Raw genomic sequence first — 23586 nt, 5'->3', positions numbered from 1 at the left:
AAGCCGGGAGTCTTTGTGCAGCTTACTGCAGGAATATTTTAAGGGAAAACCAAACACTGACTCCGGGCTGGCTTCCGAAATTTATCATCTGTTCGTTCGACGGATGGTGCAGGCATTCCACTTCCCACAAGATGAACACACTTGGAGAAAGCAATCGCAAGACAAAACTGGCCCAAACCCCTAATGAACGACTAGATTACCTAACGAACGACTATAGATTACCACTATACATGACAAAGCCACCCCATAAGCACATGGCCTCCCTGTCACATGGCTCATACCTTAATCCTCTAACAGGTACGGTTTCAGATATCTTTTCTCTATTTTATAAGTCGGTAAAACTAGATTCTAGAAGAGTATTCTCTCCCTCTTCTCCCTTTAAAAGGAGTATCTTCCTCAGTGTCTTCTGCCACTGTCCCTGTTCCCATTTGACTTTCCTATTAAAGGAGATTTTGAAAGGTCTAATTGTTAATAAGCTAAAAAATATAAAGCACTGAGCACGGTATCTGACCCCAAAACATAAGCTACTATTATTTTTTTTAATGTTTATTCATTTCAGAGAGAGAGAGAGAGAGAGAGAGAGCACACGAGCGCACAGTGGGGAGGGGCAGAGACAGAGAGGGAGACACAGAATCCCAAGCAGGCTCTGAGCGGTCAGCATAGAGCCTGACACGGGGCTCAAACTCAAGAACCATGAGGTCACGACCTGAGTTGAAGTCGGAAGCTTAACCAACTGAGCCACCCAGGTGCCCCTATTATTACTTTTATTATTGTTATTACTGCTATTGATGAAGACAGAGTACTGAAAGGGGGAGGAGGGGTAAAGACCTCAGAGTGGTTTGTGGTTTCCTCATTATCAAAGCTTAAAGAAACACCTAGTTTAATTTTTTATTTTAATTTTTTTTTTTGAGAGCGAGTGCGAGTGGAGGAGAGGCAGAGAGAAAGAGAGAGAACGCTCAGGATGGAGCCCAATTCGAGGCTCAGTCCCACGACCCTGGGATCATGACCTGAGCCGATATCAAGAGTCAGATGCTCAACCGACTGAGCCATCCAGGCACCCCCCAAGAAACATCTACGTCAAACAAGAAGCCAAATTATTTTTATGAAAAGCACAGGTAAAACAATACTCTTCTTCCCCCCAAATCAGGTTTTTAAAGTTAAAAGAGACCAATTAATATTAAAACAGCTTTTATTTGTTAATGTATCATAGGAAATTAAAGCAAGTTACACTATCTTTAAAAACACAGCTAATGCATTTTAAGAGAAACCCGTCCCTCCCACCCGCTATCCCCGCATGAATTAAGAATCTAAGAGAAGTAACCATAAAACAAAGTTTTGTGGAATCCTTCATCCAAGAGTGCTTACATGATGATTAGGTTAATATTGCCTTCTTACAAAATTTCTCTTTTCTATTAAAAAAAATTTTTGTAGCCTTGATTGTTTATTACAAAAAAATTCAGTACAAAAGTTTGATATATTGAAAAATGCCCCCCCCTCACAGCACCGTTATATATAGCAGAGAGTAATCAAGAGCAGATTGCTAATCTAGATGGAGCAATCTTCAAATTATACCCAGACACACAGTGGTTTATTTACCCTCCCGTCCCCTTCTTGTAAGAACTTAAAAAAACACACATACAAAAAAATGTCAAAAATTTGAGGAACCCTTTCCAAACAGTACACAGTTAGTTCAGTGTCAATAATTCACATCTTGCAACAAAGTGTATGGATATGGTTTCTTTTACAAAACTTTTTCAGTGTCAAAAAAGGAAATTAAGGCCATCAGATTCGCAGCTTAAAAATTCACATAAAGGAAATATAAAAATATTCTGTGCTTCTGAGAAGGCTCTGCACTGCATGTTGGTAAGGATTACCGTATTTCTTTGTGTTGAGGAAGACCGTTGACTTGAGAAGTTTACATAATTGCACAGCTTCTATTGGATGCTCTTGGGGTTCCCTGACGAGGAAAAGCAGAAAGAAAAATCAGTGCTAAGAAAATGGAGGACAGCACTTTAAAATAAGGCAGAGATGGGACAAAACCGTATTACCTAACTTCAAATGAAACTTTATCATTTTCTCATTTTTAACCTCCTCTTATAAACTTCTTCCAACAAATTCCACAACAGTGACACTAAACTCCAGTTGCACATTCAGATCCTGAAGAGCTTCAAAAAAAAAAAATTCTGATCTGGGTCTCTAGATAAGAATTTCTCATTTAAGTGGGGAAGTATATCTATTTATATATAATTTTAAAACTCCCTAAGTAATTAATGATATGCAGCTAAGGCTGAAAGTCACTATTCAATAAAGAACCTTCTTTTCTAACCGGAAACAGGAGGTCAGCAGGCTCCCTTGTGAACAACCACATCAGGGAGCCCAGCCGGCTGGGTCCTCTGCTTGCACATCCCAAAGCACAGGCTCCGGCATCGTCCTCAGACGTGAAGTCAACATGGCTCTCTCTGTTCTTGTCTTTCACCACGCACTAATTCCTTAAAACCACACAGTCAGACCTGTCACTCACCACCAGACTTGGCTGAAATTGGTTTCTTGAAGGCCACCAAAAAAACCTTATCAATTCGAAAGGCCACTGGACCCATTCTCTAATGAGAATTCAAAATATCTACCCTTCCATCTTCCCTCTTTTAAAACTTGACATCATTATCTACTCTGATCACCAAAGCTAAACGCCTCACACCTCTGCCTTCTTCTCCTTCTCTCCCCTCTCAAGTTCAGTCACTAGGTCTTAATGAACCTCCATTCACAGTCCCTCAGTGTCTCTCTAATCTCCCTTCTGGAGTCAACTGCAGATCAGTATTAGCATCTCCTTGGCTCCAACGTGTGCAGAAGCTCTCTGCCCAGGCAGCCCAGACTGCACACTTACCACCAAAGCTTCCCATTTCATCTATGTATGACGTGTATCCTACGATACAACTGGACAGATACACCTAACACTGACATCCTGACACGTCCTTTGTGGTGAACAGAAGATCACCGCAGGTTCTCTGCCTCACTCCTCCCCATCAGAGCTGAGGACTATTTGCCCTTGCCTATGGCTGAATATGGCCTACAGACTCACTTTGTCTAAGAGAATATGGGCCTAGCCTTTAAGAGATCTGGTGCTCTCTTTCTCCCCCTTATGGAAGCCAGCTGCCATGTTATAAACAAGATTTCAGCTAAACTACCAAAAGATAAAACAACGTGGGGGCGCCTGGGTGGCTCAGTTTGTTAAGTGTCCGACTCTTGGTTTCAGCTCAGGTCATGCATGATCCCACGGTTTCGTGGGTTTAAGCCCCGCATCAGGCTCTGTGCTGACAATGTGGAGTCTGCTTGGGATTCTGTCTCCCGCTCTCTCTGCCCCTCCCCAACTCACACTATCTCAGTCTCTCCCAAAATAAATAAATAAACTTAAAAAAAAAAAAGATAAAGCAACATGGAGAGAAACAAGGAGAACATTCCAGCCCCAGCCAAGATCCCAGCTGAATACAACTGTGTCATTAACTTTCTCTCCATCACATGGAGCAAAAGACTTGCCCAGCTGAGCCCAGTCAAACCACAGAATCAAGACAAGTAAGAAACACTTGTTCTAAGTCACTTATGTTTTGGAGTGTGTGTTAATGCAGCCAACAGGTAATGCAAACACCACTGTGGGTCTTCTGATACCCAAATAACTGCCCAACTTTCAAATTACTGGACAAGCATACTTCCCAGGGATCTTCTCAACAATTCTGGTGGCCTAGACAGTCTTCTCCAGCATCTGACCCGCTACAAATCATACTCTGAGCCACTTCTCTGCCACCTTGAGAGATTTCTTACATTGTTATTTTACTTCCACTCATTATAATGCTTCCCACTGGGGGCAGGAAATGGATCTTGTCCTGGTTTCTTGTGAAAGTTAAGACTAAAGTAGCTGTTCTTGAACAGTCCTCCAAAATGTATTAGGAAGTATCCCAAAGTTCGTTCTACCTCATACAACCCCCATCAAGTGGTTCTCAACCCTGGGGGTTAACCACCTAAGAGAATGTTTATTCGGAGTAGGACTGGGGCCAATGAAACAAAATGAACCGACTTATAAAGCTGGAAACATAGAAACAAAGTCTTATAAGGATAAGGGTAGGAATTTTGATTAATCACCTGACTCAAACAGCTTGAGACTATAAACTGAAGGCTTATTACTTATTAATAATTCCAATTTAATTAATTAAAATCAAATTTGGAGTTTATTTCAAGGGCTCTCAAAAGCCCAAGCATCAGCTAAAATCTATCTTATAATTAGATGATATGGAATTTAATATAGTTTAACCGACTGAGCCATCCAGGCGCCCCTTGGAATTTAATATAGCAAGAATTTTTGTTTCCCACTGCAGTAGAATATTACTCTGGCTTTTTTAAGTTTATATGCAGATACTCTAATTAGTGATCTAAAATAAACCTCTATCACAGAACTCTCCAGTAAATAATTTTGAGCATGCATTCCAACCCATATATACTTATTTATAAGTGATACACAACACGTCCTGCATATTATGTACATTATGAAACATGATAAAAACTGAAATTGGATATAAGGAGAAAAAAATTGTTTTAAAGAAGTGCTATCATTTTCCTCTAACACTCTCTAATGTACTATCTCAAATGTCCCCTCGGGAAAAACAAACCCCAGGTGGCAAATCACTCATCTGGTTCAAGTAATAGGGAAAAAGACCAAATCCACTGCTGATTTTGGTTTCTGTGTAATTCTTTCAATAAAATTTTAAACAAATATATTAAAGTGATACCTGCTGGTGGAAAATCTCTTCCTCAACAACCACTTCAGGTGCCGCTTCCTCCTCCTCCTCTTCTTCAGGTATGGTTGTTTTAAAGACTGTACTTCTTTGAGCAACCTCCTGAAAACAAGAGTAACTTTTAAGTCAACGTCATAACTATCGCAAAGGCAGTTGGGGAGAGGGAACATATCTTTGCTTAACTTTTAGAAACAGCACCTTTCCTGCATCAGGGATTATTTTCTAAAAAAGAAGAAAGTGCTTCATCAATAGCTTTAGCTAGTGAACAGGATATTTTACACGACTAGTAGCAGTTGTTAGATTTTCAATATTCCCCACAGAGGAGCTACCAGTATCCAATTTGAAATGCCGGCTGCAAAGATTCCAATGCTTCTGATCCCATTCGCTTACTAAGAACTCTGTGAACAATCTGGCACACGAGACTCTTTGTAACACTCAACATGAATGCAGCTTCAAGGTCCTGGCTCCTCACAAAAAGAAGGCACTGAAGAAACTCTGAATTAAATGAAGCTGAAGGCCAAATGCTGTGATCGCAGGCAACATGGTGGCAACAGTCCACCTTCAACAACTTTCCTCTCAGGAAATGGAACCAAGACAGATGAGCGCCATTTACTAATAACACACCAGTGAAACTCCAATGTATTCTGCACAGAAAACAGTTTCATCATTCACCGTTTCCATTTTCTCCTGAAAGGCACAAGTACAGATGCCTCTCCTGTGGAGAACGCTGACTTGCACAGCACAGCAGTATTTGTGTGTAAGCAAGAGGCTGACCTGACGATCTGGCAGCAAGTAAATGAGTGTCCTACAGCCTGCTGCAGAGCATCTCATTTTATTCTGTACCAAGTCCTAAGGTCACTCAAGAAGGATAACTCCACAGACAAAGATGCTAAAATTCCGTCAGTAAAAGCTTATCTGGAATTTAACACACAACCAGCTCGTTTAAAATAGCAGAGAAAGAAAACCAAAGAAGGTTGTCTTACAAATCAGAGTTCAACTTTAAATTTATGTCCAGGGATATATCTCATAAATGAAGCAAGGTAGTACACTAGTGTTTTGTGGGGAATTTTGATTACATTACACGGCCATGGAAGACAGAGAGTGAGAGTCTCAGCTGGAAACTTCAACTCTGTGAGGTCAGTCAGTGCTCAGGTACACGAACGGCCACTTCACAAACATCAGCGTGCTCTGACCAAATCAGCACTAACAAAAAAGCATGTGAGCCTTACATCAATTATAATTCTTTGAAGTCAGATATCAATTGGGGGATGGCGGCATACAAAATAGAAGAAGAATTGTCAAAAAGTGCTCAGAGTACCCAGCCTTCCACAATTCATCCTAAAACGAGGCAAGAAAAGTCAAAGAAACCCTGCTGCAGAATTCTCACATTCCAGCTCAGGCAGCACGTGACAAACATATACACCTCATCTTGCAAACATTCTTAAAGCATGTGACATTATTTTCCTCAAATGTGAAACTCCGTAAGCAGGAACTTGCCCAACTAAGTTAATTATAAGTTAATTCACCTGAACTACTTTTTATTTTTATTTTTTTATTTAAAAAAAATTTTTTTAACATTTACTGATTTTTGAGAGAGAGAGAGACAGAGCATGAACAGGGGTGGGTCAGAGAGAGAGAGGGAGACACAGAATATGAAACAGGCTCCAGGCTCTGAGCTGTCAGCACAGAGCCTGATGCAGGGCTCAAACTCATGAACTGTGAGATCATGACATGAGCCGAAGTTGGACGCTTAACCGACTGAGCCACCCAGGTGCCCCTGAACTACTTTTTAAAAATGTTTATTTTTAGGGAGCGAATGAGAGAGGATGGGCATGAGCACATGTGGGAGAGGGGCCGAGAGAGAGGGAGAGACAGAATCCTAACCAGGCTCTGCACTCTCGGCACAGAGCTCAATGCGGGGCTCAATCTCACGAACCCATGAGATCATGACCTGAGCAGAAATCAAGAGCTGGACACTTAACTAACTGAGCCACCCAGGTGCCCCTCACATTAACTACTTTTTTTTTTTTTTTAATGTTTTATTATTTGAGAGAGAGAGACAGAGCATGAGCAGGGGAGGGACAGAGAGAGGGAGACACAGAATCCAAAGCAGGCTCCAAGGCTCTGAGCTGTCACTGACACAGGGCTCGACCCCACGAATTGTGAGATCATGACCTGAGTTGAAGTTGGACGCTTAACCAACTGAGACACCCAGGTGCCCCTTTAGTTATTTTTAATATAAGCCTGCTGTTAAGCACCTTTCATGTGATGACATTTAAAAACCAAATAATCCAATGCAGAAGGCCTGTATAGAAAATCAGTGTACTAAATAATGTCTAAAAATTGATAGAAAAATCATAGAACACATTTAGAACCAAAAATCGTTGGAAGGTTTGGGCCCAGGAAATTATTAGTCAAGGCGCTAATAAGTGTCTTTATCCAAAAAGTTCCTCTCATCCAACCCTATCAAGTGCCCTGAAAGACACATATAAATGGCCTCTCTGTAAAATGTATTAGGAGTCTGTCCCTGTTAAGCCTTGCACACACATAGGCACACTATTCAGGCATGCACTGAAGCCAGCCAGTACCAGCTGATGCGCTCACCTCTGCCAACTGTGCTCAGTCATGACATGCGGATATCCTGGAAACACCACAGTGACAGTATGGGATATCCACAGCAAAGAAATCAGCAAATGTTACAGGGCTGTTTTTCGATGGAGGAGCTATTAAACTATGGTATCTCTGTACAGACAAGCAATCATTCACATATATAAAAGCTTCAGTTATGACTATATTCCAGAAGGTAGAGACTTTTTTATTTCTTATTTCCCTCACAGAAGAACATTTAGCATGTCAACACTTGGTGTTTTTAATCATCTAGCACCTCCTCCCTCATTTCTCAGTGACAGTCCCCAATTTCACCTGGGTACCCATCTCTCCCGTGGAGATGGGACAAATGAGTCACAAGGAGCAGAGGGGATCAAGCTGCTAGAGAGAGAATACTCAAGCTCTGTCCTCCTGACTCCAGGAACCGGGTTAGAAGGGAGCCTGTGAGCCATGCTGGTACGAGGAGAGTAAAGCCCAGGATGGGAATGTCACAGGGAAAGAGGCTCCTTCCCACAAAAAGCCAACCTGGAATGATGCACTTCCAGGAACTCCAGCACCCATCCCACATCAACCACAGAGACGCTCAGCAAACAAACAAGATCCTTGGTGACAGTGAGTGAACTCCTGGATCAAGTCCACTACTGCTGGATTTCTGGGTGTGTGAGCCCAGATATTCCCAGGAGGGTTGGTTTAAGTGGGTTTTCTGACATTTCCAATGCCTCAGGCAAGAAGAAAATATATGTAAAAAAATAAACTGACTTATGCCAATTACCTACAAACTTACAGAAAAATGGTCTTTATGGTAGTGATTATGGATTGTTGCAAATATGGTCTGGAATTTACTAATAAACACGGTTTCAGAATTAACGAATAAATACCAAATTTACTTGGCTGGCAACCGCAAAAATAGAAACTGTATTCATCCTATTTTCCTCATCTGACAAAAGTCACTTTAAATAGAGCCTAGCAAGCAGAAGACAGAAGTTTGTTAAAAGAACAAAACCGACCAAGCAAATAATCTAATATTCAATGGTTTAAGTTCTGCAGAGAAACCAAAGCTTCAGTCAGCTTTATCGAAACGTCACTGTAATACCACCTTCAAGCCTGACCCCAGTCACGGGATCTGCTTTGTTCACATGTCACTCTATCTTGTGGGCTTTAAACTGCTACATTCCAAATATCTTCCCATAAGACTACCTCTAACTAGATAGGCTTTCACAGAGAAAAGAATGGTACACAGGTGATGACTGGATTTCCATGGTTCACAAAAGCCCCTCTCATCTGCCAGGGCCCCTTCTAACGGTGCTTTTCAACCTGAGCAAATCGCCACTTTTGGCAACACTGTGAGAGTGTCACGTGTGCTGCCCACGTCAGGTGTCGGGGGAATGCAGCATTTGGGTGGCGGCCCCAGCGACCCTGGGAAAGTTTCCAAATGGTGACGGCAAGAAGCCTCTTCTTTCTCCTGCGGAGAAGATCCAACACCTTGAAGACGGAGTGAGCAACACCAAGTGTCAACTACGCCCCCACCGGAGAGGCTAGCCAAGGACCTGGAGGGGAATTCTTCACGCGTGCCCTGAAATCTCACACGACCGTACTGAGGTCTATGGTGAATCAGAACCACTCTCAGTCTGAGATCAAGGGCACTCTTCATCCAGCAGACCGTGAATTCATGTGAAGAGCGGTCCCAACACCAGCACATGTGTGCAGTGAGAGACAGGAAGGTGGCACGGCACGAGGCTCCTGATGCAAACACCCCACACCCGCATTGCAAACGTGTTACTTTATTTCTCTGAACTCAAGGGAAGGCCCACGTTTAATTAAAATTTTTTTATCCAGTAAATTCTTACTGAAATATGTGCCAAGAAAATTCACCGTAGGTCCTCACCCTCAATGTGCTGTGCTGATTACTGTAATGAGACAGGTCAACCGGACAAGCCCCGTACAGGTGAGAGGTCTGCACTCGGCATTACAGCGGCGGAGAAGGAAACCCTAAGGGGCTGCTGCGAGTTGGCCTGCAACCGCTCCTTCCTCCGCAGACTCCCACTTCTTGGGTGGGCGTGCACGTGCACATATGGTAGGGGTGTCTTTACCTGACAGCACGGGTAGGTAAGGTTCTTTGATAAGAATCTAGGACAGACATGTTAAAAATAGAAATATCAAGCAGATGTACACTCCACGGTCTTCAAACTCACAGTTTCACAAACACTCTGAGCGAGCAACAAGGTGAAAACATAAGCAGTCACCAGAGGCCAGATGCTGTTGCAAGCATTTCCCAACGATTATCTCATTTATATTGTATTCCTCCCATTAATACCATCACAATTATATTACTTGTCTTTATCATCTCCACTGTAAAATGAGAAGACTAAAGTAAAGGAACTTGCCGAAAGTCACAAAGCCAGTGGCAGTGGAGACAGAACTACTGTCCTGTATGTTCAGTGTCCACAATACATTCCTACTTCACTCCTAAAATCTGAAGTCAGCTTCACTTGGATTTACTGAGCGGCCTTGGTCTGGTGTAAGCAATCAACTACTTCCCATTTCAATGTGATTTCTGAAGAGAAATCGTCTTGCACAATGAACTTTCAAGGGGAACACACACTGTGGTAGTGCTGACAAAATGGCCTTACCTCTCCCTGAGAATTTTTCAATATCACCTTCACATCTTCACCAGTGCCCCAAGAGTTCTGGTTCTTCCAGATGAGGTCAGTGGGAGGACTGGCTGTGACACCAGCATTTGCAGCCCAAATCTAGAAAAGAGAAAGGACATCAGTCGATCCAGATCCCAGCTCTCCCACATCCCAACGACAGCAAAGTAACCAAGAGACTTGGACACTTTATAAAAGAACGGATTCTAACTCTCAGAACTGAGTCCCAGGTTCAGAGAACTGCTGTATGACTAGCTGTGCATCCAGGAGAACCTTTCTAGGCCTCGGCTTCCCCAACCGATAAATGTGAATGGTGATGCACAGGGATCTGAGGGGACGCTGTCCATATTCACCTCCTACCTCTCAACATGTCAGCTGAATATGTGCAAGTCACCTTACTCTCATTAGGCATGAAATGACAGAAGTGAAACCTGGAACGCATGAGATTACCCGCACAGAGGGGCTGGCTCACTCGGCAAGGCTCAGCTCTCACTGTTGCTACTGTTACTCTATGGGTTTTATGGGCCATTCTTCTGGGGTGGAGCCCTCTGACCAGCTCCAATAGTAGCCTCCAGCTGCCTAGAGCAGGAAGTGAAGAGATACCGCTAACTTCTCTCAAAACTTCTGCAGCAGACAGCCCACCTAGAATATTCTAATATAAACTAGTAGGTCTCCAACTAGGGGCTCTGTCACAATACGTCAGGAGTGTCTGATACTGAACTCCGAAAAGAAAACAGGAAAGGAACAAATCACCCATTACTCACTGATAAACAGGAATGCTACTGAAATAGGCAAAACCAAAAAAATTACATTTCCCTCCTAATAAGCATGGAAATTCTGCCATATTTTTAATGTATTTTATAGGCAAAAGAGTATTGGTAGAGTGGAGAAAATGTGAGTCAGAAACTCTGGCTCTGAGCCAGGGACAAATCACTCCAGCTCCACAACCTCCATCTGTAGGGACACCACCACCAATCCTGATGCTTCTGAAAGACTGTATGAAAATAGAAAGGAAAGTCTTACACCCCATAAATTATTTTACAATATAAATGGCTACATGATGGCAAAATGAAGACTGGAGATCATACAGGCAGACATCTTTTTAAATGGGGAGGAATATCTATGAATTACTAACTAGGAGGGAGCCCATCCTCTGTAGATGCTCACCTGAAGCTTCAAGATCTTTCGTCAGCATTATAGCTGGAAACGGACAAGGAGCATTTACTGGGGTAAAACAAAAAATGAACTGGAACTGGGCTGTCAGGCTTGTGGAATGTTAATGTTTTCCTCGTTTCAAGCAAGACATTTTCACTAGTCCATATGGAATCATATAGTTGGTTTAGTGTTGTTAATAATCACAAAATGTCAGTAACCTTACTGGGTAATTTAATCTACATCTAAAATGTCCCAGAGTCTGGGGTGCCTGGGTGGCTCAGTCAGTCAGGTGTCCGACTTCAGCTCAGGTCATGATCTCATGGCTTGTGAGTTCGAGCCCCGTGTTGGGCTCTGTGCTGACAGCTCAGAACCTGGATCCTGCTTCACATTCTGTGTCTCTCCCGTTCCCTGTCCCCGCCATGCTTATGTTCTGTCTCTGTCTCTCAATAATAAATAAAAGTTAAAAAAAAAAATTAAACATCCCAGAGTCATCCTGTTCCATGTGCTAGCCATATGTGGTTTGTGAGCATTTGAAATGTGGCTGGTCAAAATGGAGATGTACTGTGAGGACAGCTGTAAGTTTGAACACATAGTTTAAAGAAAAAAAAAGGTAGGGGCGCCTGGGTGGCTCAGTCAGTTGAGCGTCCGACTTCAGCTCAGGTCATGATCTCGCGGTCCGTGAGTTCGAGCCCTGCGTCGGACCTCTGTGCTGACAGCTCAGAGCCTGGAGCCTATTTCAGATTCTGTGTCTCCCTCTCTCTCTGCCCCTCCCCTGTTCATGCTCTCTCTCTGTCTCAAAAATAAATAAACGTTAAAAAACAATAAAAAATAAAAAAATAAATTCTAAAACAAAAAGGTAAAATATCTGACTTAATAATTTTTTATATTGATCGCATGTTGAAAGAATAGTATTCTGGATATAGTGGATTAAATAAAACATAACACTGAAGTTAATTTCACATCTTTTTTACTTTAATGTGGCTACAAGAAAATTTAAAATTTTTTTTTCAACGTTTTTTATTTATTTTTGGGACAGAGAGAGACAGAGCATGAACGGGGGAGGGGAAGAAAATTTTAAATTAAGTACTTCTTTTTTTGTGTTCTACAGCTTTAAATTAATCTTTGCTATTGTCTAGTACAATTTTACAGGAAGATTACTTATCACTACCATGTTCCAAAGAGCTTCTTATCATATTTAAGGCTAGCTACTTAAAAAAAAAAAAAAAAATCACATTATTTTATATGATAATTGAGCTCCACTAGACCTATAGTATATTTATCTATTTGGTCCCTGAGGAACTATATCTAATGGAAAAAGCCTATGATTGGCATAATGGTTTCACATTACTTTACAGAGACAGAGAGCACACTCAATTCTGAAATCTTCTGAATTAAAATGTCAGATTCTCTCCACCACATTATGTAACCTCCAAAAGACATGTAAGAGGACTGAACAATTTTCTCTCACTATAGTAATGACTAATGAGAAGAAAAGATAGTGTGGTTAGAATATTTGTTTCCATTTTTTACCCATTATTACAAAATTAGCATCTCATATTTTCTCAATGTGGTATCAAGCTCTAGGACACTTTTTAAAAGAAAAGTCCTAACTAGTTTGAGCCTCTGATCTTAAACACTAAATGTGTATCAATCATAAATTTAAAAATATGTGTTTAGTATTTTTAGAAGAAATTGATAAAAGTTACTTCTATATCCTTCAAGAACAAAAATATGAACCATTTTCACATCTTTATCAAAGTTAACAATTTACAAAATCTACTAAGAAAAAAAAAGAAATTTTGTGTTTGCTCAATGATGCGACTTCTATAGAAAGTATGCTAATGACATTTAGTAACTATTAAAGATGTGATGTTTCAGAGCACAGCCAACGGTCAGTGAACCACTTAGAACTCAAAATATAGAGTGACACAAAAAGCCCATCTCTCTGCAAATCTAGAAATGTAAACACTATGTATGTAAAAACCACGTTACCCTCGCTAAATTACGTTTAAAAAAGTGATTCTAGGGGCGCCTGGGTGGCGCAGTCGGTTAAGCGACCGACTTCAGCCAGGTCACGATCTCGCGGTCTGTGGGTTCGAGCCCCGCGTCAGGCTCTGGGCTGATGGCTCGGAGCCTGGAGCCTGTTTCCGATTCTGTGTCTCCCTCTCTCTCTGCCCCTCCCCCGTTCATGCTCTGTCTCTCTCTGTCCCAAAAATAAGTAAACGTTGAAAAAAAAATAAAAAAAAATGTTTAAAAAAAAAAAAAAAGTGATTCTGGGGCACCTAGGTGGTTCAGTCAGTAAAGCGTCTGACTCTTGGTTTCAGCTCAGGTCACGACCTCATAGTTTGCGAGCTCGAGCCCATGTCGGGCTCCGTGCTGACAGCGCAGAGCCTGTTTGGGATTCTCTGTCTCCCTCCCTCTGCCACTCACATGCGTACACGCTCTTTTTCTCTCCCTCTAAGTAAATAAACTTCAAAAAAAAAGTGATTCTTTCTAGGATCTATCACTTAATGACTATTGTTCAAACCACAGGTCCCTAATCCAACACCAGAGATGGTGACTAAGGGTGAGGTGGGTCCTGGACACCAAAGCACTACCCAAATGATGCTGAAGGTCAGTCACCCAAGGCAAACAACTGTCATTTTAAGGCATACCTTAGCATTAAAAGATTATCCTAATAGTTCTTTATGCTAAGCAGTATCTCCTGAATCAGACTGGCTACAATAATGTCAAGAGACAGCTGTTTTATATCTACTGGAGTAGACAAAATAAAGATTATTCACAGGTCAATACTTTCACTTTTAATAGTCAATTACCACTCTCAATAAAATAGGATTTTAAAAATCTTTAATAGTACTTGTAATTCCCTAATAATGTCAAAGATGTTTTAATGCCCACTTCTAAAATGCTTCCCTTGAAGCCAAAAATTTTCTTGAATTACTTTAACTGTTAGTTAAGACACTGAAGTTAAATTAAATGATGATTAAATTCACTTACTGTAACAGTCTGGCCTGCCTTCAGCACATATCTTGAGGTATATTTATAACTGACTGATGTGTCTCCAATTTTTCTGATCATTTCCCAGCCTCCCATTGGCTGATCCTATTCACAAAAAGAGTAAAACAAGGTCACATGAAATATACAGAAAGCGATAGATAACCATATAAATGAACTTATACAGGCAGTTAAACTAAGAAGGCTCTATGGGAGTCTTCCTAGGAATCTATTTTCCTACTGTAAAAAGAAAACATGGTTTTGTCATTTAGCAGAGCAGTAACTTCAATAGTGCTACAGTTTTAATATTAAGGTACTTTATTTTAAAGAAGACAAAACTGGAATAAAAGGAATGTGAACCAAACTAAATGGTTCATAGTCACTGCTAGATCAGGTAGGTCTTTGAAATTTACAACACCATCTAGCGGTCATAATCATGACTATAAACATCTAACATTTGATTAATTTAAGCTTTAAAAAAATACAGACACATAAACTTAAAAACAGATGGAAGAAAATGTGTCCTTTATCTTTTGCACCTATACCACTTCTGCCCACATGTAACTCCCTTACCTCAAAGCATGAGGGGCTGAAAAAGGGTCAGTGATGCACTGAGCCAGTCCCAAGTGAGGTCTATCACCGTGGGCCCCCAAGCTACCCAGCGCTGCCTGACACCCAAGAAAAGGTGCAGGGTATTTAAAGCAATTAGCTGGACTGATCTATATCCATCTCTAACTCAAAGCCAAGAATAAACCAGGCTGAAAGCCAGGTGTAGAATAACTCAACACAGGGCTATTAGGCCTTTTGAAAAACAGCCAAACTACAATAATGGAGCAGCAGAGGCTACTCTTTTTCTTCAGGTTTTAAAGTCGTGACTAAGAGGGCATAGAGCCTGTTCTCTTTTAGTATGTGAACTACTAGCTTTCCTTTGCCCATCCAAATTATGTATTCACACACACACACACACACACACACACACACACACACACACAAGGCAGCTTCAATAGCTCTGGTGAGAAAAGGAGTGGTTTTCACAAACAACATTTGACAAATCCTGAACAATGCTTCAGGAAGTGACATTCATCCCACTGCACACCCCTCCCCCCCCGCCATGGAACACCCAGGTCTGCCATCCAGCATCATCGCACATACCCCTGCATGGCCTCCAACTCCATGATGCCTAGCCAGGAAGGAACTTCACTTCTGAGCTCTCAAAAACCCCAGCTCAAAACCTCACAATTCCCTGCTATGAATATTTTGTTTAACTTTTAAACAAATAATTTCAAGATAGGGCTCCATACAATTCTTCATATAAATTATATCATGAGTTTTTATTCATTTATTCATTTAAAGAGCAAAATACTCCCTGCATATATCTGACTCTAGCCTCACATTTCCTTCCTTTTCTGATGTTAACGGCTGTGAAAAAATATCTCCCATTTTCACACTCCCACTCCCAACTTTTCCACCAATCTGGCTAGGGAAGGGTGTAACAACAACTCATCCTTAGGAAGGCCACTGTGAGAGAATGGCCAAGTGTGACAAAAAGCTGTGGCTCTGTACAGAAAGGCTAAGGAAGGACATCTTTAAATCACTAAGTGTACCCTCTCCTCTTCCTCCTCCTATTTCAATGTGTATTTTACTTCGTGAATTTAAGTAAAAAATAGAGGAGGGCAACTCTTACTCTGTGAAGACTATTGAATCCAAATAAAGGCTGAGGAATTATTAGCAATGCAAAATAGTCTACCAATCAGCAAAGCCTTCCTAGAAAAAAAGGGGGAATCTGTTTTTCACCTGTTCAGAAGTGTTCTTCAAGCGGATAAATTTCCCATCAACATCGATCTCTTCAATGCAGACATTGCCAGTGGCCGAGGCGGAATGAGAGATGCTGACGCTACTGCTCGCCTCAGACTCTTCTACGTCGACCCTCTTCCGCTTCCCTCTGGTCGTGCGCACGCTCCTACTTGAGGATGCTCGGGACACTGTCACACGAGAAGAAGGGCTTGGAGAGAGCTTCAATCTACAGGGGAAAAATAATCCATTTATGAGACAATTATGCACTTCCAACTTTAGTAAAAACGGTATTAATATCCTGCACACGCATTTCTAAAGCAAAACATCACTGAAGATCTGCTGAACAAGGCTGATATACATCTTAACTAAGACAAAAGTCTTTGTGCTAGAGTGCCAACCATAATGTTCTTTAAAAAATAATATCGGAATGTTTTTCCCTAGAAACAGAATGTAATTGTTATGCAGGAAGTCTGGAAAACATGGGGAGAGGAACCAACCCACCTACTACAATGTATGTAACACTGAAACTAAATGGCTTCTCATTCCAAATTTTTTTTTTTAACATTTATTTATTTTTGAGAGACAAAGCATGAGCAGGAGATAGGCAGAGAAAAATGGACACACAGAATCCAAAGCAGGCTCCAGGCTCTGAGCTGTCAGCGCAGAGCCCGACGCGGGGCCAGAAGTCACAATCTGTGAGACCATGACCTGGCCTCAAGTCGGATGTTTAACCAACTGAGCCACCCAGGCGCCCTGGCTTTTCATTCTAAATCAGACACTTATGCTTTGAAACTTTTTTCTAAGAACAGGTATCAAAGGATTTATACACTAACCATATTTGAAAAATAAGCATAAAGGTCTCTTTCAGCAAATGTAGTATTTTACAACATAATATTTAAAATCTCAAGAAAAAGACTCTGCATCTTGACACAGTCCAGCATTTAAAATAATAGTAACAGGGACATCTGGGTGGCTCAGTTGGTTAGCGTATCCAACTCCTGATTTCAGTTCAGGTCATGATCTCACGGTCACGAGATCCAGCCACATGTCAAGCTCCACACTGGGCATGGAGCCTGCTTAAGATTCTCTCTCCCTAACTGACATATTAATTAACTCTGGGGTGGAAATCTTTTCACAATGTATACATATACCAAATCATCATGTTGTACACTTTCAATATATTGCAATTCTATTTGTCAATTATATCTCAATAAAGCTAAAAAAATTCCAAAAACAAAAAATCTATCCCCCTTCCTCTGGCCTCTCCCCCACTCCTGCTCGGTTTCTCAAACAATAAAATAAAATAGAATACGATACAATACAATACAATAAAAAAGACTGCTTGAATATTTTTGTTGTTGAGAGAGAGATAGATGATCCATTTCTACTTATATCTATACTCCAGTGTTAAAATATGACAGAGAAAATATTTAAGGTTGCCTTAAATGTTAAAATAAAATTTTTGCAAAAGCTCAATCCTATTTACTACTCTTAAATAAAAAGGGGAAGGACAAAAAGTATGGGGCAGAGTGACACCGAAGTCACTTACCTCTCCTCTTCGCCCTCTAAGAGCTTCCTGTAAGCACTGATTTCCATGTCCAGGGCTAACTTTACATCAAGAAGTTGTTCATAATCATTGAGCTGTTGCTGCATCTGATCCCTTATTTCCGCCATCTCTCGCTCTTTGTCAGACAGCATGCGTCTAGAGTTGTCTCTTTCTTTAGCGAGCAAGTCCTCCAACTCTTGAATCCTCTCCAAACATGCTCTAGACTTCAGAGTCAAGGGAACACAATTACTTTCTAGGAATGTTTCAACATTAGCACAAAGCACCTATCTTAAACCATTTCCTGGATGGGAAAACAAATAAAGCTAAAAATTTTCAAAAATAAATAAATAAATAAATAAAAGATTCTCTCTATCCCTCTTCCTCTGCCCCTCCCCCACTCAGGCTGGCTCTCTCAACACATAAAATAAGAAGACTGCTTGAATATTTTTTGTTAAGATCGATAGATATATGATCCCCCTCTTTCTCAGTCCCTTCCCACTTACATTCTCTATCTCTCAAAATAAGTAAACTTAAAAAAAAATTAAAAACCAAAATCTCTCAAATGCAAAATACAGCCCTTGGGAAGTTTTGACTTGTAAAAGATTTTAAAAAGAGGTAAATTCTTCAAATGCAGTATGTCATAAACGTACATATAATTTTTCTGTATTTAGCCAAATAAAACAAAATTTTAAAAGTTGTGGTTTTAGTAAAAGTCAAGTCTGGCTCCCCTAAAAACCTTTTCACTCAAAAGTATAAATTAACAAAAGTAAAGAACAAAAAAGATAGGAAACTCAGTGGTAAAGAACGAAAAAGGTAGGAAACTCACTGACAAAAGAAACCTAAGGGTGAAAGTATGCTTTGGAGAACTGCTGGAATTATGCAGAAACCACAGAAAGGGATTCTGGTAACTCCCAGGGACAGTGTCCCTTTAGCACTGCTGCGCTCTCATGATCAGGCAGCATACAAAGACTGTACAATATAGTGTGGTTTGTAAGATACTATTTTAAGCATAAAACTTTGCATTTGGTATTTAAAAAAATGAGAAATCACACAGCCTAAGCCAGAAAGTTCATCTGAGAACCTTGTGGCTCACTAGGTTATTATTCTTCTGCATTTCTTCAAGACGGAATTCATCTCAGTAACCTCAAAAAATGACAAAGGTGATCAACTCAAAAAGCCTGATAGATAGTTCACACCCTTAGAATCACAAGTAGCTGCATCAGAGCAGAATCCAAAGGGCATGTATTGTGCAAAAATTAAACCTAGAAGGCTAAAAATCAAGAGGATCTACACTGTGCAGAAACACTACCCTTTAATCGGTTTATGTGTTTCTCACAGGGGTATGGGTTAAAATTTTTGAAAGTGCTTTACATCTATACTTGGGTTGAACAAATAAGTAAACAGGATGGGAGAAACTAGGTTTTTTACTCTCAAAGAGAAAAGTTATAGACAAGCAAACAAGAAAACCTAAAATGAACCCTGTGGGATGGGGTTAGTCAGAAACATCTATATTAACTTGGGTTTTGTTTAATATAAATACAAGTGGACAGAAATACATTATAGAAAGTGTGTAAACTCGGCTTAGCATAATACCTATGTCAGCTAGCTCCATCCACAAAAGGGCCTAGAAGCAATGACACCCCAGACCAGTGAGACACTCAATGTCCAGATCATCATTTCTATATACTATTCTCTAATAAAAAGAACCAAGGCTCCATGGAGAAATGTCTGATTCTAGGGCTAGTACAGGGAAAATACAAGATGAACCTGGAGTATCTTACAGTACTAGAAAGTAAAGAAGTGCTTAAAAAGGGGGGGACATGAGGGGCGCCTGGGTGGTGCAGTCGGTTAAGTGTCCGACTTCAGCCAGGTCACGATCTCGCGGTCCATGAGTTCGAGCCCCGCGTCAGGCTCTGGGCTGATGGCTCGGAGCCTGGAGCCTGTTTCCGATTCTGTGTCTCCCTCTCTCTCTGCCCCTCGCCCGTTCATGCTCTGTCTCTCTCTGTCCCAAAAATAAATAAAAAACGTTGAAAAAAAAATTAAAAAAAAAAAAAGGGGGGGGGACATGATAGGCAATCTGACAGAACTCCTAATAGCCAAAGCTGGGACCATCTAAGCCAATAAAGGAATGTAGAATTGGATTAACCCAAAAGATAAAATAAATATCCATGAGTCCATACTAATATAAACAAAATGAATGAATAAAATATAAGTAACTTTTAAAAAGAAGAGACACATCTTTACTAGGGAATTCCACTTAATAATAAATGTAGATACCCCTTCAGGATGGAGAGCTTATTTCCCATCCCTTAACCCTCAAGAGTGGGCTGGACTTAGTGGGTTGCTTTCCAAGAACAGAGTATAAAAAGAAAGAAATGGTAATGACAGTGGAGAAACCTGGCAAACACTACCTTAACCAGTGATGAAGGTTAGTATCACCAATGATGTCATGTGACCCCTGACATGATGAGACAAGAAAGGCACTTAAAACCCAGAACCCCAGTCTAATCATGAGAAAAACACCACACAAACCCAGATTGGGAGACAGTATACACGGTAAGTGGCCAGTTCTTCTCAACACTCTCAAGGTCATAAAAAACAAGGAAAGCCTAAGAAACTGTCACAGGCCTGATGAGACTAGGGAGACAGGTGGTACCCTGGAGAAGGAAAACAAGTGCAATAGAAAATGTGATAAAATCCAAATAGTCTGCGGTCTAGTTAGTAGTACTGTACCAACAGCAGCGCTTTCATTTTGACAAATATACCATGATAATATAAGATGCTTACAATGGGGGAAAACTGGTTGAGGGAGACAGGGGAACTGCCTGTACTACCTTTCTAACTTTTCTGTAAAACCAGAATTATGCCAAAATAAAAAGGTAATTTAAAAAACAATTAATTAAAATCCAGAGCAGCATCTGACAGTCCATATCAGAAGCAGGCATTCATCTTAAGAGTGATACTAAACATAATCCCTACCTCGAAAACTTGCATTTAAACTGCATTTGCAGGGGCGCCTGGGTGGCTCAACTGGTTAAGCATCCAATTCTTTGTTTTGGGTCTGGTCATGATCTCACGGTTTCTGGGTTTGAGCCCCGTGTCAGGCTCTGTACTAACAGTGAGGAGCCTGCTTGGAACTCTATCTCTTTCCCTCCCCTGCCCAAGCTCTCTCTCATTCTCTTGCAAAATAAACAAACATTAAAGGAGTTGATGAAAGGCATGAAGTACCCAAGATTCAGAGGTAACCTCTGAGCCCAGATTTGTAAACCTAAAAATGTCTCTACTTTTCTGCCTCTGATATTACAGAGCTATATAAATGGGGAAAAAACAAAATCAAGGTATAAAAAAGTTTTAAAGTTACTCTGAATCATTTAGAAATAAATTGTATATATATATATATTTTTTTTTATTTTTTTTTCCGTATATATATATTTTTAATTTTAGAGAGAGAGAGAGCACAAGTGGAGTTGAGGGACAGAGGGAGAGAGACAGATAGAGAGTGAGAGAAACAGAGAATCTCAAGGAAGTTCCAAGCTCAGCATGAAACATGATGCAGGGCTCGATCCCACAATCCCAAGATCATGATGTGAGCCAAAATCAAGAGTTGGATACTCAAGCAAGCCACCCAGGCACCCCTAGAAATAAATGATATTTTAAATAGCTACACAACACCTGTACACAAAGAATACAACATGAGAGACAGACCTAGATTCTTCTTGCAAGTCTGCCATTAAGTACCTTCAAAACTCTGGGCAAGCTGTAACTAACCTCACTAAACCAGTATCCACATTTGAAAAATGAAGAAGTCAAACTAGATTATCTACATGTATGATCCTACCCCTCACTCTAAAATACTTTACAGCTGACTTCTGCTGGGTCTTTTGTTTGTTTGTTTGTTTGTTTGTTTTAATAGTATGTAACATAATTGTACTAGTTTATTAGGGTCTAGCTACAATAGAAGCTTCCAGAGTCTGAATGTTAGAAAGAAAAAAAAAACAACTTAGAGGTGCTTTCAAAGTGCTAATGGAGAGTCTTCTGCAAGCCAGACAGACTGTGATCAACCAAGTAATTTGGCCACTAAAAAACTAGACAGAAATAAAAGAAATGCTGTAAGCAATAAACGAAATTCCTAATTTCAAAACAGACTACTACTATCGTATCTATGTTATTTAAAAATATTTTGGGGCGCCTGGGTGGCGCAGTCGGTTAAGCGTCCGACTTCAGCCAGGTCACGATCTTGCGGTCCGTGAGTTCGAGCCCCGCGTCGGGCTCTGGGCTGATGGCTCAGAGCCTGGAGCCTGTTTCCGATTCTGTGTCTCCCTCTCTCTCTGCCCCTTCCCCGTTCATGCTCTGTCTCTCTCTGTCCCAAAAATAAATAAACGTTGAAAAAAAAAATTTAAAAAAATAAATAAATAAAAAATAAAAATATTTTAAGTCAGCATTTTAAAGGCTATGTCAATTTTATTTTTTTAGTATTATTATTTTTTTTATGTTTAAGCAATCTCTACACCCAACGTGGGCTCAAATTTCCAACCCTGAGATCAAGAGTCTCATGCTCTACCGCCTGAGCCAGCCAGGTGCCCCAAGGCTATGTCAATTTTAAATCAAGTTTAAGAAGTACCTCACTAGCATAAGTCAAATAACCAAAAGGAAACTGTATGGCCTAAGAGGCAGCATGAGGAAACAGGTATGGCCCAACAACAAATGCAGTTAAAATACACAATGGGAAATACTGGGAGGGGTGGCTTTTTGCTTCTCTTTCTAAGAGGCTAAAGTTTATGAACTAATGAAGACACTCCTCAAGATATATTACTTACCATAAAATCTGATACCAGTAATGAATAGAGGAAGGACACCCCGCCCCCTCCAGCTCCCCAAAGTCAAAGAAATTTAAAACTATTCTGGCTGAAGGAGGTGCATCTCTCCTATTTCGTAAGGAGTTAGTTCCTGGAAACCCCCAGGGCCCCGCCTGACACTGTTTAAAGACCATTAACCAGAAGTTAACAAAAAACTGTCAAGGACAGGAGTATAACTAAGAAGCCAAGAGGGAAACAGCCCTGAGCCTGAGTCAGGAAAGGTGGCTACCAAGTTTCACAACCTATCACTATTTAACAGGCAAGTCTGTGCCTCTGTCTGTAAAACATCTATACCTAGCATAACTAAGTGGAATATGCAGCTGCCAAGAAAAAAAAGTGTAGGGGCCATGTGAAATTCAGAGAAAGGGGATGACTAGAGTATGATTTATTAAATGGAGAAAAATAGTAAATGTCAACACATAGTAGGAACACAGAAGCCTATTTTTTTTGGAAAGGTAGCTCTTAAGATGGTGCAAAGGAAAAAAAGATTATCTTTAAAGAGTATGAGGGGTAAAAGGAAAAACAGGGAACTAGGAGAAAAACCCATCTATCAGCCTGCAGCCTCTTGGGCAAGGTATTTAAACTCACCTAGATCTGTGTCAGACTGAGTGAACTCAATCACTTCTCCGCCTTTGGCCTAAGATTATGTGCGGACTGAGTGAACTCAAAGATCCTTGCAGTCCTATTGCTACATGAAAACTTCAAAATACTGTCAGGACAAAATAGGTCTAAAATAATTTTTTAAATTATGTCATGAATAATAAAGTACACAAAACAAGCAATGTACAAGTTTCTTTCTTTTTTTTTTTTAATTTTTTTTTTAACATGTATTCATTTTTCAGAGTGAGAGAGATAAAGCATGAGCGGGGGAAGGGCAGAGAGAGAGGCAGACACAGAATCAGAAGCAGGCTCCAGGCTCTGAGCTGTCAGCACAGGGCCCGATGAAGGGCTCGAACTCACGGACCGCGAGATCATGACCTGAGCCAAAGTCAGATGCTCTACCCATTGAGCCACCCAGACGCCCCGCCCCCCGCTTTTTTTTTTTTTACATTACCCCATTTTATGTAACTCACTGTTTACCTTGTTTTCTAAATTCTTGCAAAAAAAAAGTGTTCAGTTTTATAATCAGCAAAACATTTTACTAAAAATAATAAAATAAAAATAAAATAAAATAAAATAAAATAAAATAAAATAAAATAAAATAA

The 23586-nt window shown here is 40.5% G+C and overlaps 1 protein-coding gene across 1 annotated transcript in view; it reads right to left on the bottom strand.

Annotated features, from left to right (window-relative positions):
• Window positions 1-1405: 1405 nt before the first annotated feature.
• Window positions 1406-23586, bottom strand: part of LMNB1 (lamin B1) — a 57286-nt gene continuing 35105 nt past the window's right edge. The window contains exons 6-11 of the mRNA XM_040444359.1: window positions 17529-17749; window positions 15980-16205; window positions 14189-14293; window positions 10019-10138; window positions 4776-4883; window positions 1406-1957 (exon numbers count right to left, since the gene is read on the bottom strand). Of these exons, the coding sequence (XP_040300293.1) occupies window positions 1916-1957; window positions 4776-4883; window positions 10019-10138; window positions 14189-14293; window positions 15980-16205; window positions 17529-17749 (822 nt within the window). The 3' untranslated portion in view covers window positions 1406-1915. The remainder of the gene's footprint in view (window positions 1958-4775; window positions 4884-10018; window positions 10139-14188; window positions 14294-15979; window positions 16206-17528; window positions 17750-23586) is intronic.

Source organism: Herpailurus yagouaroundi, unplaced genomic scaffold (assembly GCF_014898765.1).
Source record: "Herpailurus yagouaroundi ecotype Mexico unplaced genomic scaffold, PumYag 192, whole genome shotgun sequence".
Classification (NCBI taxonomy): domain Eukaryota; kingdom Metazoa; phylum Chordata; class Mammalia; order Carnivora; family Felidae; genus Herpailurus; species Herpailurus yagouaroundi.
Note: the sequence above shows the minus strand (reverse complement) of the source record. Positions and strands in the feature narration are given on the sequence as shown.